General features: G+C 40.8%; 1 protein-coding gene across 1 annotated transcript in view; it reads left to right on the top strand.

The window, feature by feature from the left end:
* Positions 1-15383, top strand: part of b4galnt4a (beta-1,4-N-acetyl-galactosaminyl transferase 4a) — a 173117-nt gene that overhangs the window by 153719 nt on the left and 4015 nt on the right. Inside the window, exons 9-17 of the mRNA XM_086028668.1 lie at positions 5106-5172; positions 8493-8657; positions 9201-9310; positions 9679-9779; positions 10965-11038; positions 11114-12596; positions 14241-14620; positions 14823-14976; positions 15080-15152. Of these exons, the coding sequence (XP_085884794.1) occupies positions 5106-5172; positions 8493-8657; positions 9201-9310; positions 9679-9779; positions 10965-11038; positions 11114-12596; positions 14241-14620; positions 14823-14976; positions 15080-15152 (2607 nt within the window). The remainder of the gene's footprint in view (positions 1-5105; positions 5173-8492; positions 8658-9200; positions 9311-9678; positions 9780-10964; positions 11039-11113; positions 12597-14240; positions 14621-14822; positions 14977-15079; positions 15153-15383) is intronic.

Genomic DNA, 15383 nt, shown 5'->3' with positions numbered 1-15383 from the left:
TTCTTTTCTATTGTGTGAAGGAAGGCACAGGAGGAAGCAGGTTCTGAATACTCTGCATCCCAAAAGGAATGGAAACTATTTGTTGTAGAGAGCACCAGACCCATGAATGAGTAGCTTGTTGTTTTTTAGCTTGAGTAAGCAAGTTAGCAGTTATGCAGTGACACAACCTCTCTATTATGCTGAGCCTGGACTGGAAATGTCACGTCATATCCCAGAGCAGCACTTGTGCGGGAATGAAACAGTTCTCTTTCCATCTTTTATTAAGTGCAATGAAGCAGTGGCCACTCTGCATTAGAGAAGGGCAGGGGGGCAAACTTCATCAAATTTGGCTGTTTTACTTTCTTACTATATACATATATTATATTTAATACAGAGTAATAATTAATGATTCGAGTAATTATATATATGTGTATATTGTCACTTTGCTGCGAAAAACGCCACCACCATGTCCAGTTTAGTATACATTTCTTTATTTCTGTCTGTCTGTCTGTTCGGTTCGGATTTTTGGAAACTTCAGTTCGGTATATTTTCGGTACAAAAAAACATTCTTTTTTTTTTTAAAATATGTTTATTTTGAAAAGATGACAAGATGAAATGGTACATTTTTTTTTTAGAAAAAATACATAAAAGCGAACCATTCGGGTGATATTCTAAGAAATTACAACAGAATAAAAAATACACTAACAATAAAGATCTCTTAATTTTGTAAGTTATTAAGGCACTGAAATCTTTAAACACCCAGCAGCAACAGCCTATGACACATCTAAGTATTCAAGTATTCAATGACAAGTATTCAATGACAAGTTGTCATTACAGTACATGAAAAAAATACACACAATAACAGTTACAATTATTGTTAACTATATTAAAACTCTTTTTATAATGAATAAAAATACAGTAACTTTAAAAAGTCTTTATGAAATTGTATACACTTTTTAGGCATTGAAATCATTGGATGTTCAACAGCATATTGTAACGAAATGGGTTATCTGTGTTGTGGTCGGATTTGTGTGTTGCTGAGTTATGATGTTTCCGAGGTTCATGAATGCATCGTACGGCAAGCGAGTGGACTGGAGCAGTGGAGAAAGAAGAGCGCGAGCAGTTGTACTTGGATTAATAAAAACATGATAATTAAACTACGTCTGATGGCGTGTTCCTGGAAGACGCTACAATATGATAAATCTAAATATAATATGATAAATGTAAGTTTGTTTTGGGCTAAAAAGACTGCTTGCTTCTGTCGTCTATATAGATGTATGTTGGTGTGTATATACATGTGTATATACACATTGTTACTGCGTATATTTACATAGGTTTGATTCTGAATGTTTGCCGTTAATGTTATACATTAATGGCTACATTATGCCGCCGTCTCTGTGTGACCTATATCTTTGCTGCTGTGACACTGAAAATTTCCCAACTGTGGAATCAATAAAGACCTTCTTATCTTATCTTATCTTATCTTAAATGATCTTATCTTATCTTATGGTATTGCCCCCCCTCTTGTAATGGTATGCTCCAGTAGCAGGTGGGAGGCGCGGGTTACGTGATGTGAACACAAGAAAATACAGACACGCTTGAACGCACACTGCTGTCTGTCTCTTCATACACAAATAGCTTCCTCATCTAAGAAACATTCACAGTCGGATGATGCCGTGCATGTTAGACCTGCCAGCCGCAACATAGCCGCCGATTTCATGTAGCAATGTCGGCACACAACCTTCGGACTTATCCACGCACCTTTCCCCATCGGCGATGGGGAACAGGAAAGCCAGAATGTTTCCAAACAGGAGACTGCAGTGTACGCGGGGAACCTCGGGCTCTGTCTCTTTTCTGGCTCTCTCTTTTGTGCCGCCACTCTCGTCTCCCGCATGCAACCGTGCGTACATTGTATCGATATGTGTATCAACTCATCTTTTATTGGTGGGATACACACACCTACTTGATACCCTTGTATTGTCTTGAGAGATGTCCAATTAATTCCTTCTTCTTAAATTTTGTTGCTAACGCGAGTTAAAGGAAACTGAAGCTGCTGGTTATTCCTGATGAGTCGACACAGAGAGGCTGCGCGCCCGAGTGTGTATGGACACACCCCACGGTCACGCCTCCTGTCTCTACCGTCTCTGATAATTTGTTCTTGTCACAGCGTGACAAGTTTTAAAATAAGTATTTTAAATGAAATGAGAAGTACAAGAGGAATTCAGGTCATCTACGGCACACTGTTTTAACATGCATGCCAAAAACATTTCTTCTTGTAGCCCTTTACTGGCTGCTTAGAATTTAATTTCATGTTTTTATTTGCTAATTATAACACCGTTCACCAAGAAACAGTTCATTGAAAAAAATACAACTGAATGCTTTTTATAAATACATTGAACTAATGTGGAACATAATTGAGGTTAGCGGGTAGGCGTGGCCCTCGTTCCAGTTTCTCGCATGGCCCCTTTGGAAAATTAATTGCCCACCCCTTTCATAGAAGGATAATAGCTGAGGTGGAAGGGCATCTGCATGAAAGGCTAGGTGTTACCTAGTCGGATGTTAGGCATCATGGGTCTTGAATTTGTTGAATTGCTTTCTTGTTGTCTGAGAAACACGCTGACCTATTAGAAAGTGTCAGTTGTTATCCGCATAAAGCAAAGCAATGGTCATTAAATGGTTCCGCTGAGAGGAAAGACAAGGAAAAGAAGAAAGTCGTGACTTAATTAGTGGTGGCAGCAAAGGTGCAGGATTTAAATTCAGGCCTGTAATGTTCCTCTTTTATCGCTCCTGCCAGGACAAGTCTCTGACCGTCTACCAATTAATACACACGACATTCTGTGCGCACACTCACCTACTCCTTGGAAACTCACACGCAAGGAAAGACAGTCTCTCACACGTACACGCACAAACATCTCCGCTCAACATCTGCCTCGCATTTCCCACCTCACCATAAATCAGTAAGTGGTCTGTACCACCTGGAGGTAGTCAATAAAGTATAAAGTGTGTCTCCTTTCATTGTAAAAGTAAAATTGATACTACTTGCTTTTTAATCGGTATAACTCTGTTAAGAGTCAACTCAAGTTCGGCAGCTGTCAAACACATGCATTTGTCATTCTTACTTTTCCCCGGTTTCAAGATGAATTTGCATCACGCTCAACGATTAAAGGGGAGCACGAAAACTGACAAGCAAAACGTTGCAATCAGTTGATTAAAAATAAAATGCACAGAATATTTAAATGTCTACAATAAATAAAGTGAAAATAAATGGGGAATAAAAAAAAAAAAACGAAAGGGAAATGATAAGAACAAATGCGCCTTTTTAACCCATCCGCAAGGCCAGATGTGGTCCCCCCCAAAAAAACTTTACAATAGGCCATGGACCACCACAAACAACCATTCAAATGCCTGCCACACAAGTAAAGTTTATTGTTACAACACATTTAAACAGCTGATCAAGCTTGATTATAAAAAAAGTTGCACTGACTAAAAAATAAAACCTACACAAATAAATATTAAAAGGCATTCGTTTCTCTTTTTGTTTGGATAGTTTCTAATGGTTTCAAAGAAACTCTGCTCAGTAGATTCCAGAGGTATACCGTTTCACAGTCATTTCTGTGAGGTATATATCTCTATAATTGCATTTAATATTATACATTTATAATCCCATGGCAGTGATTGAGTTCATATCTTGGTCAAAACAATTGTACTGGTACCTTTAGTTGTACAAGGCATTTCAAATGAACACAAAACTGAAGAGACAAAATGCACAAAATACAATCACATACGTTTTTTGTTTTTTTTGTAAATCCAACAGACTTTTTTTGTGCATTGGAACTGTTATGTCTTCAAATGTTGATGTCATCATGATATACATTAGTTGTACTGGATACTCATCTCAAGTCCCCCAAAATGTCTAAAAGACATAATATATTCAATTAGGTCATATTCAAAATCATATCCACCTCCTTTGTCGCTCTTCATAGTGTTCTATTATCTGCTAGCAAAATGTCATGTGACTGTATTTTCATAACTTGCAGTATTTTTTCTGTAAATGTTTAATTCCTAACCGAAATAAGTGTAATCACACCGGAAGCAGTGAAGTGAAACTCTTACGACTTCACGCACACACACACTGTAATTACAAAAAGATTGCTAACTCAGGAAAAGCATACATACAGCACGTGTGCCATCATGACCTTTTCCTAGCCCATGCTTGCTGACATTTCGCAATGTGTAATTTGGATCCGGCTCATTTCTCCGTAATTACACTCTTGTACTTCTAGTACACTCTTGTACTTCTACCGGTAACATTCTTCTAATGTTTTTTCATTCTGCATAACACATGTGCCACCCGCCCTAGCTGACCTTGCGGGCAGTCGAGCAAACCAATGGCATTATACTAAAACCTTGCGGGGCCTGTCAATCACCTCCTGCTGCAACACAGCATGAGGTTGCACTAACCTCTTTTGTCAGTCAAATACAGTACGTGTGCTTTTTGCTTCGTTATGGTTAGCATGCATTTGAACTGGAAGCGGGAAAAAAAAACACAATCACATAACAGCGTCTGTTTTATTTATTTGAATGTGTGTGTGCAGATGTGCGCGCGTAGCCATTTGCATGATTTGGAGGAGGGTGCTTCTATTTGTGTCCTCAAGAAGGCACAGCAAAAATTGGCCTGTCTCCTGTAATTACAGCCAAGATAACACAAAGTGACTTGTTAATTGTTAAATCTATTTAAAAGAATTGTAGCCTGTCGTTCCCTCTCTTGTGCGCGCTTCACTCCTCTCTGCGTTTCTCTCTGTTGTCAGATCATTGTGTTGATTTAAATCTCTGATTGTCACTGTTTATTGCTTATTTTCATGTCTATTTCATATATTTCATGCTATTTTTTACTTTCCTAATGCCCTAAGTGAACGAGTTTCTGTTTTCCTTCCGTACTTGGCCTAATGTGTTGGTACAAAACCCCAGAAGCTCATCGATCTTATGAAGTTGTTCAAATCAATAACACTGACTGTCAGTGTGGAGTATAAACTGTGATATAAGATTCATGTGTCTCTATTTGCTTGCACGTTTGCTTTTCTCACTCCATTCTTTATTATTGTCCTCTCTTCTTTTCACACACACAGTGGCGTCCATTCCTCCCTGGCCTGAAATACGAAGTGATAGACTCGGCCTTCATCTCATTGTATGCAGGTAAAAGTTTGATTTTTGATTTTGAATTGCAAATGTGAGCTTTTCAGGTAGGACTTTTTCAAATTCAAAAACTTGTATACCTGCAGGGCAGTTAAGGGAGCAGAGAGTGGCATAGTTATTAACCCGAGTTTATTGTACATAAATACATACATGAAGAAGCAAAAATCATTTAAATGTAAACATTAAAAGAAATGGTAGAGGACTTTAATTTTATCTTATCCATCCATCAATTTCTGTACCATTTGTCCTTACTAGGGTCACGGAGACCTGGAGCCTATCCCAGCTGACTGGGCGAGAGGCAGGGTACACCTTGAATTGGTCACCAGCCAATCGCAGGGCACTGTATAAGTATTTTATTTTATGTTAGCTTAGCTCTGGAAGCTAAATTGCGAGGCTGTCCATTAGAATCAAGCGTTTGTGCGCTTCTTTGTTGTCCCTTAATTGGTTTTAAACCCGTTCACAACGTCTATATATTTGGCTAAAACAGAATGTTCCTTTTTGGAGGGAAAATACCACTTGTTAGATTGTGTGTTAGAAAGAGTACAGAGGATTTCTCTACTGGATTTCTTTGCTAAAGGGGTACTTTGTGGCAAACTTGGATGCTCTTGTTGTTGAAGTAACCTGGGGCACTAAGAATAGGAGTGGGTCACAGGGACTTTGTATCAGAACATGAAAAATGATACTAATTTGAACCCAGACTGGTCTTGTGTGAGGCAACAGTGCTAGTTTGTCGAAGTTTGTAGTCAGAAACGCTAATGGAAGCCCGTTTATAATGATAGGCGGACCGGCCTACAGGCCAGGGGTGGGCAATTTCAGTCCTTGAGGGCCGGTGTCCTGACTGTTCTCCCCCTGCTGCAACACACCTGCTTCAAATGATCATATGATCAGCAAGGTCTGCAGAAGCTGGATCCTCGAGGACCGGAATTGCCCGCCCATGCTATAGGCGATTACTATATTGGTCCCACCGGACAAAATAAATAGTATATACTACAGGCCGGTCCGCCTCTAACTTTAAATGGGCGTCCATCTGCAATTCTGACTAAACTTTCACGAGCACCACCCCCCGGTCCATCACATAGGCGGAGCGCCCAGCTCGCAATCCCTCTCTTGCTCTCTCGCTCGCTTTCTTGCTCTATCTATCTATCTATCTATCTATCTATCTATCTGTCTATCTGTCTATCTGTCTATCTATCTATAATCATATATATATATATTTAAATGTATATATATATGTATATCATATGTATGTATATATATATATATATATATGTATATCACATATCATATATATGTATATAATATATCATATGTATATATCATACATATCATATTTCTACAGAGAGTCCCCCATTGGTATGGTCAATTTTATAAATGTCAGGAATAGCTGCAAGTCCTTGTGAACTGGCTTATTGATTTTCTGTGAGGTGGAAGTACTCGCACATGGCTGCAGTATGACACTTGTGAGTACACGCAGCCCCTATATCAGGACTAACTGTTATTGACAGACAGACTGGATGCTAAAAGGCCTCATAGGGAAGATTGGGGTCATGCACACTGGCGGCGTAATCTGAGACGTCGCTTTGGTAGTTGATTTTCAGTGTAGCTATAAATTACTTATGATTTGACCTTTAACTTCTTGTGTTAGATGTACCGGTAGTTCTTGACCTCCTTGGGTCAATGATCTGTGAAATATTGATGAGATGGACCCACCAGAGATGTGGACATAGCAAACCAAGACCATACCCTGTACTATACAGAAATAGAACATATTCCTCAATGGGAGACAGCAGATTTAAATAGGTTTGACCAGGTGTTGTCTTCATGGAAAGCAGGTATGTCTTTTGGCCCTGGAAATAAATATAAAAAGTGTTGCCCCTTGTTTAATATGTGTGCACACTGTGCCTTTGCACCACCAATCTTAATTCTTAACGGATAAAAATGTTGCTGACCACCCTGTTAATTACATGGCATTTCTCCCTTCAGGCCTTGCACCTGACATGCCATTAATCACACATGCCTCCTCCTCCCTCTACCCTATTGATTGGTGTAATTATGATTCTCTTCTGCACTATATTGTTTTTCTTCCAACTAGGGCTGCTCAATACAATACAACCCGTGAGCACGTAACTCAACGTCTGAAAGTCGTCCCTTTTTTTTTCTCCTCTACAACGGACCTCTGGTCCAGCCGGACTATGCATCCGTACTTAAACTTGACAGTGCATTGTGTTATTGAGTGACAATTTTGCACTAATCACTGATTTATGTTTAAGTAAGACCAGGGAGAAAGATGAAAGGCTAGTCACTAGCTCGTTGGCAAAATGACTTGCTGACAGACTGTTTGGTTTGCAGACCTGACTGTCTACCTTCTCACATGTTGAAGATTTCATTTCAGATGGCATATGCACTTTCTTCTTTCATTATTGGTTTAATTCAGAACAGATCTTAAATCTATTGTGTAAGTAAAATGCTGTTAATCCCAATGGATTGTTCTGTGTGTATTACGTTGAGTCGGCATTTTGAGTTCAAAGAAAGAAAAAATAAGTTTAAATAAAAGACTTTCAAAATACTTCATTTTTCATTATTGTTTATTTTACAAAGAAATTGTAATCGTAAAATCGGGTTTGAGAGAAAATAATCAGGATTTTCCTATTAGGAAAAATCGAACAGCCCTGCTTCCAACTTTCTCTTCTCTATTTTGTTTCTCAATTTTTACCTCTGTTACAGCTTCTACACTACAGTCAATCCATAACCTTGTGCACACCTGCAAAATTAGTGAAAAGTTAAAACGGCACTAGTTAATTGGTTAATTTCTAACATTGTAATCTCCAAGTTGGAGATGAGCCAGGAGTTGACTGAGGAATAGAGAATCTTGAATCCTTGCTTGTTTTGCTGAAATGCTGATACAAAGCCATGTAGTGGAGTCCACTTGACCAGTGATTCCCAACTAGGGTGCCAGTGGCACCCGAGGGACACCTTCTATAGCAGTACCATGAGAGATCATCAGGGGTTGAAATGATCCAATTTCACTTAAGCAGCAGTTATTAGAATGGTAAAATGTTACTTTAAACAGTAACATTGCCTGTGCAGTTAATTGTCCTGCACCGCTAGATTTTTGATCCAGCTTCCACTATTGTCTCATTAGATTGTGCGGGTCTTGAAGTGATTGTGTCTCTCACTCCTTCCAGATACATTTTTGAGGCTTCCCACGAGTGATGGTCACAGGATGAAAAAATGCATATGTTTGTCCTTCTAATATGTGTGAATTACGTAATGTGTCTCCACCCCTTCTCAGCCACGTTTTTGCTCTCTGAATCTTTCAGACGAGTCCAGCCTCAAGATGAACAGCGTCGACCACATCCCTCAGACCTTTGCCAGTCACGTTCGCCTTCCAGAGGACTCTCTCCTCCCAAAGGTGCAAGAAGTTGGCACCCCGCAACATGGAGCAGATATGCTGAAGCCAGACCCGAGGGACACCTTCTATAGCAGTAAATCTGTCCATCAGTTCAGACTGTCTGGATATTTTGTATTCACAATTAGGTCTCATAGTTTAATCTGTGTTTCATTTGTGTATTTTGCTAATCAAATTTCTGAGCTTTTAGACCATTGAGACTAATTGTCTCAGAGACCATCCATAGAGAGCTTTAATGCAGATTCTTTTAATTTTAGTGAGCTCTCAATATTTCAGCATTTTAATTCAGAAAACAAGCGTGACATTCAACCATAACTATAGTTATAGATCGTATGAAAGGACTAATAAAAGTGCTGTATTATTTTGTTGCTTTTTTCAAACCATTACTTTTTTTTTTTTAATTAATGGATAACAAGGATAATAAGGAGCGTCAACATACTTGAGTATATTAATCATTACAGAAACATGAAATAACATAAACCTTACATTAGGTGGTGGTCTAACATTTATAAAGCACTGCATTTCTTATTGTTACAGTATTTACCTTTTTTTCTGTTTTTAAACATATCTTTCTGACTAGATAATGTCATCTAATGTCATCTGTTTTCTCCTCTTTCAGCTCCCATGATCGACCCCTCGCGTCTGGAAAATGTTCTGCCTGCTTGTCTTTACTCTCCCACCTACGTCGTCAAAGATTTCCCCATTGCCAGATACCAGGGCCTGCAGTTTGTAAGTGCCCTCTCAATCATCTTCCCTCTGGACCACTATGGATGTTACTCACCATGTGTAATGCTGTTTTAATTGGATGGAACGGTTGCTAAAATCATCTCTGTGGGTCATCAGTAGTGCATCCAATTTTAGCAGGCTTATGTTGATGACTTTTAACCTGTGAAAAAAGTAGAGACTGGGAGAGAGGTTAACATGAATTCACCTACTTCTCTCATTGCCGAACTTTAGTAAGTTGCAGCCAATCTGGAGCGCTGCTGCCCCCTGTCATAAAATATAACTTACTACATCAGTATTACAGAAAAGTTCAATTTCATTTGATTAGCATAATGGTTATATTATGTTCTGCCATAACATGTACTGTTTTCCAGGTTTATCTGTCATTCGTTTACCCAAATGATTTCACCCGCCTCACACACATGGAACGAGAGAACAAGTGCTTCTACAGAGAGTCCCCCATCTACTTAGAGAAGTATGTTGATCAAAAGGGAATCTTCTCTTCAGCTTCACACATCCAGCGATGTAAAACAAAAAAAGTGATTATACCACCATGACTCAATGAGCTCAACAAAGGGGGGGAACATGACACAGTTAAGAAAAGGTGCATGTTCAGCTCAGTCCTTTTTTTTTTTTTTTTTTTTTTTTTTGGTACACTTTACAATTTTTTAAAAGTGGAAATGCAACATCTATATGTGTTACCAAAGATTGTAATCAGGCAGAAACACTTGCCGAGGGCCAGGCCAATGTGCTACCCTCAACTTTGTCTACATTATTTTTAATGTATTTGGAAAAAGCACTTTGTCTTTGTTCAACAAATATCAGCATGTGTCGATAATAGTATGTAGTTATAATTACTAGACACAAACCAAATTATAATCCATCATTAAAATCCATCTTTACACTTAGAAAATTATAACATTAATTTTGTGGGCCAAACACCAACTAATATCACCTGTTCCTAGTCAGGACGTCCAAATATATAGATAAGTGGGAGGGTATAATATTATTGACATGAGATGAGATGACTAATGATATAGTGATGACTTATTATACAGCAAATATATACAGTATATGAAAATGTATTTTTGCGTACATTATTATCAGGCCAAATCTTCATGGACCTCTTCCCTCCAATGTGCAGGAAATAAGAATGTTGCTGACATTAGTACCACTGTTCTCATTCTTCCTATTCTCTTTTTTGGGAAAGATAGTTGCTAGAGTCAGAAAAGTCAGTAAATATAGTGAAAATGTTGGCAACACAGCAGACACAAGTTGTAGCTCTTGCACGCTACTTCGCTTGTACTAGCATCCACATGTGTGCACATAAAATAAAAGCATAACTTTCCGAATCAAAGCACTTTACTTTGACTTCATGGTCACTGTGAGGGCCTTTCAGAGACTGTCAGTGGGCTGGAACCACGGGACATACTTTGCCTCGGTCTGTATTAGAGCATGATGGCAATGATACCAACACACCCTGCAAAGCATGAACTATCATTTTCTGTAGCACTTTGGGGCTATGTGCGCTTGCCATTTATTGGTAGTCCAAACACACATCTCTTCATTTAATCACATGGCCTCCCACATTTTAAACCCTAAGATTCAAAAGAGCACTTTGACGGCATGTTTTTAAAGTTGTAATGCTTCTGTCTTCAAGGTTCGGCTTCTACAAGTACATGAAGATGGATGAGGAGGAAGACGACAGGCCATTCTTCTTTCCCAATCCTGATGGTAACTTACTGCTAACACTTACTGTAAGACCAACATCACCATTTCTCACTGTATGCCTCCTTTATTTGTTTCCAGATTTCCTAGAGGAAGATGAAGTGGTGGATGTGGAAGACGAGGCAGAGATTGTTGGCACACAGGCACCCAAGAAGCATCTTCACCTCAGTCAAACAAGCCATGTGTCCAAGCCGTCCCATCAACACCCTCAACTTAGACCTACGTTTGCAGGTAAAGAGGTAGAGGATGAAGAGGAGGATCCTGATGAGAAGGAAGATCGTGCAATCAATAGTATTATAAACCGCAGAGAGCGGAGACACTTGGCCAACAGAGATGAGGAAATGGACAGGGACCGAAACTGGAGAGGAGCTCTACCAAAGGCTAACAGGAGTCATGATACTAAAGAGGGCTTGTCAGAACTCCAATCCAGGATGCATGCATTATCTGACACAGATAGCGTGATCCCTGGCCGCTCTCTGTCTTGGAGCCGTAATAGTCCCGCAAGGCTCAGCCCGGCCAGTAAAGGAGGAGGAGAGAAGGAGGTTGAGGCTCCACCTAAATTGACTAGATCGCTCCTTTTTCCCAAAAAGTCCTCCGTCCCTGGTCTTGCTAGTCGGGCTAAACAGATCCTGACCAACTCTGCCCACACTGACAATGTCCATGACAATAACGGTAAGATCGCTGGAAGCAAGAAAGAAAAGACGGAGGAGAATAAGATCTACATTACCAGGCCTCGGCCTAACAGGGGGCGAGAGAAGGAGAGGGAGCGGCGTCGAGAGGGGAGGGAGGAGTGGTTATCTCGCCACCCACGAGAGCTATTCCCTGGGGTCTTTCTCTACCAAAGTGGGAAAACCACAAGACTGGTCAAACTTGGGGACAAAGGGCATGTTGGGGGTATTAGAAGTGGAGGAAGGAGTCCAGTTAGCTCCCCTCAGCTGTGGCCCAATCCACCCACAAGAGGGGCTAAGGCATCTCTTCACAATCAAAGCATCGACATTCCAAATGAAGGTGTTCGAAAGTCTGCCGGCAGGGCAACGGCTCGAATACAGCCAGATGAGAGCCAGAGCAAAGGGGACAACCTCACTTCAAAGATGAGTGCCACTACCGGTCCTCCCAGCAAATCACACCCTCTAATCTCACGGTCTCATCAGCAAGACCCCACCAAGCATTCTCCTCACTGGCTGAACTCCACTGAAAACCTCCAAGGTCAATTGCGAGTCACCTCTTACCTCAGGACCACCGAGATCACAGAGTCGCAACCGGACCGCAACCTGGCAGAGCTGGAGCAAGACGCAAACCGCTCTAATCCTGACCCGGAACACGAACCTGAGGAGGGCGAGATGTCGGAGTACAGCTACGAGGAGGTGGAGGCGCGGCCAGGTTGGGGAGAGGAGAGCATCAACTGGCAGAGGACCTTCTCGGTGAACCCGATGGACTTTGAGCTTCTGCGCTCCGACTGGAATGACCTCCGCTGCAATGTGTCGGGTAACCTCCAGCTGGCGGAGAGCGAGGTGGTGGATGTGCTGGCTCAGTACATGGAGAAGCTCAACGAACGCAACGGCGGGTAAGAACAACACTTGAATGCTTAAAGCGGAAGTCAACCCAAACATATTTTTTTCAAGAATATGTTCTATGCAAGCCCACCAGTTGAAACAAGGCATTCTGATAAATATTGCGTTTGTGGAATGAGAGTCAATCCACCCGTTTTCAGCCATCTCTCGGGGTGGCCATTTTGTCTTCTGTCCACTGAAAATGACATCGCAACTGCTCACAACGACCAATCGCGGCTCAGATTCAGAAAACAGGTCAGCCGTGATTGGTTGTCGTGAGCAGTTGTGATGTCATTTTCAGTTGACAGAAGACAGAAGGGTTGTCCCCAGAGATGGCTAAAAACAAGTGCATTTTGCTGCTTAATTTAGGTTTCACAAACTCAAAATTAATCAGAATGCCGTGTTTCAACAAGTGGGCCTGCTGGGAACTTATTCTTGAAAAAAATATGTTTTGTTTGACTTCCACTTTAAGGATCGTTGGGCAACCAAGTGTGGAATACTTCTTCTTGGTAACCTGCAGTTTTATTAAAACGGTGCAGTATGCATTGCAATTCCAAGAACAAATGAGTCATGCCCTGCTGCGCTAAGTTCATGTTAGTAGTCCCCCGTCTGTTCATTACCACTTCCAAACATTAATTTTCCCCTCTTTAGTGTGCCTTGTGTGCTCACAGGCTGCGGCAGTGGGTTCACCTGCAATCTAATCAAATACAGTACAGATGTTTTAAACACGGTCTTTGTGAAGATAATAATGCTTTGTTTTTATTGACCTTGTCAAAGACAATGTATTATTTTGGTTGTAGTTTATAGTGGTGTAGAACTTAATGCATAATAATGAGGGCCATTTCCAATAAGATAAGATGAGAAAGCACAGTTGTGATTGTGATTGTCATAACCTTGCACATAACGGTCACGTGATGTTGGGTTTATTTAAATTTTGCATATGGCTAAATACTTAAGTATTAGAAATTGCCTTTCAGTGTGATGCATTTTAATTGTATGCCACCACAAACTGTAAGTACATATTATTGTAGAGATGTGTCGAATAATGTTGCCTTCACAAATGTACCTCGTCGTCCATAATGAGTACGGCATTATGAACAAAGTTGTACAACAAAATTATAAAAAAACAAACAAACAAAATAAAGAAGTTATAGTAATACGGTCAGCTCATATGAATCAACTGACATTGAATTTAAGTTTTAAAAAAAGGAAAAAAAGGTTTGTAACGTCAGCAATTAAACATAAATGCCTTGTTTGGTCTATCTAGGCATATAAAGTCACAAAACGGAATGGACATCTACAATGTATCCCATAGTAGAATACAATGCTGTTCAATTGTGATTTATTCTGACAGATTCATATTGAGACTCCCCCCCCCAAAAAAAAAAAAAAACATAATTAACTGCAGGAAAGAGAGCAAAATATTAGAACCACTACCAGAAGCGACTTTTCCCCTCCTTATTTTAGTCGTAACTGAATATTACCTTTTGTTTTACTTCTAATTGTATTGTGAAGATTTACTGTACCTAATAAAGCACCTTTTCTTTCGAGTGGTTGATTAGTGGTGGTCCGCACAAAGTTAAACGACATCATTTGTCTGTATTGAAAATCCAGTGTGTTTTTATTTGTTTTATCAATTGTCTGTATCCGGAACTCAGGATTTATACCCTGCTGCGAATCATCAATGTCGAGAAGCGGCGAGACTCTGCCCGGGGGAATCGCTACCTGGTGGAACTGGAGCTGATGGAGAGGGGCCGCAGTGTGGTGCGACTGTCCGAATACATCTATCTGCTTCTCCACCGGGGCAGGCAAGTCGACGAAAGCCTTGAGAACACCGAGACCGCTCCGGCCTCTGCCCCGGCCTTGGGCCCCTCTGCTGCCACGTCCAACCTCAGCACCGCTCCACAGCTGCCCCCCACCAAATCTCCCTCACGGCCTGCAGCCACAGCCTGGAGCACAGCCTTTGCGAAACCTCTGCTCTGCCAGCCAGTCATGCTGCAGTGGCGGAAAGATGTGATGGTGCACTTTGTGATACCAGGTCAGTCAGAAAAGCGGCAGTTGGAATAATCTCTAAGGAATCAACCGTCATGAATTCATTGTTCATCTTCTCTCGTCCAGACATATAGAGATCTCAGAGATATGACAATATTGAGTCAATACTAAATACTGTGCAGTCATACACAAACTGCAGTTCAGATGGACTTGCTGTTCATCCTAGTTCTTTTGTTCCTGTCTTTCAGTGAAGAACCAAGCTCGCTGGGTCCAACAGTTTATTTCTGACATGGAAAATCTTCATCATCAAACCAATGACGACAACTTCAGCATCATCATTGTTGACTTTGAGAGTGAAGACATGGATGTGGAGCAGGCGCTTAGAGACAGCAGTGTTCCAAGGTGCATCATGCATCTTATGCAACCGACATGGATAGCTCATGCAGTAGATCTCCCAGTGCAGTTTAACAGTTGACGTAGCAATTGTTTGCTTTCATTTGTTTAGATATGAGTATCTAAGGAGAGAAGGGAACTTTGAGCGCTCAGCAGGACTACAGATTGGAGTGAATACCATTGAGGTGAGATAGACAAACACAAAGGGATAGCAGTATGTGGGTGTGAGCAGGAAAAAGGCACTCACTGACTGTCTGACACTGTCCATATGGCCTTTATTGGCTGATAGGCACTGGGGGAAAAATGCCTTGTGCATAATGAATCTATGTCCTTGAGTGTTTAGCACTCATCCCGCTTTCTTGTATGCTTCACACTGACCCCAGTCTTAGATGGCAGGAAGTTGATCCAACAGTTAG

The sequence above is a fragment of the Filicampus tigris genome, chromosome 4, assembly GCF_054856515.1.
Source record: "Filicampus tigris isolate MCC_2025a chromosome 4, RoL_Ftig_1.0, whole genome shotgun sequence".
Lineage (NCBI taxonomy): Eukaryota > Metazoa > Chordata > Actinopteri > Syngnathiformes > Syngnathidae > Filicampus > Filicampus tigris.
This window is presented reverse-complemented; position numbering and strand designations above follow the sequence as displayed.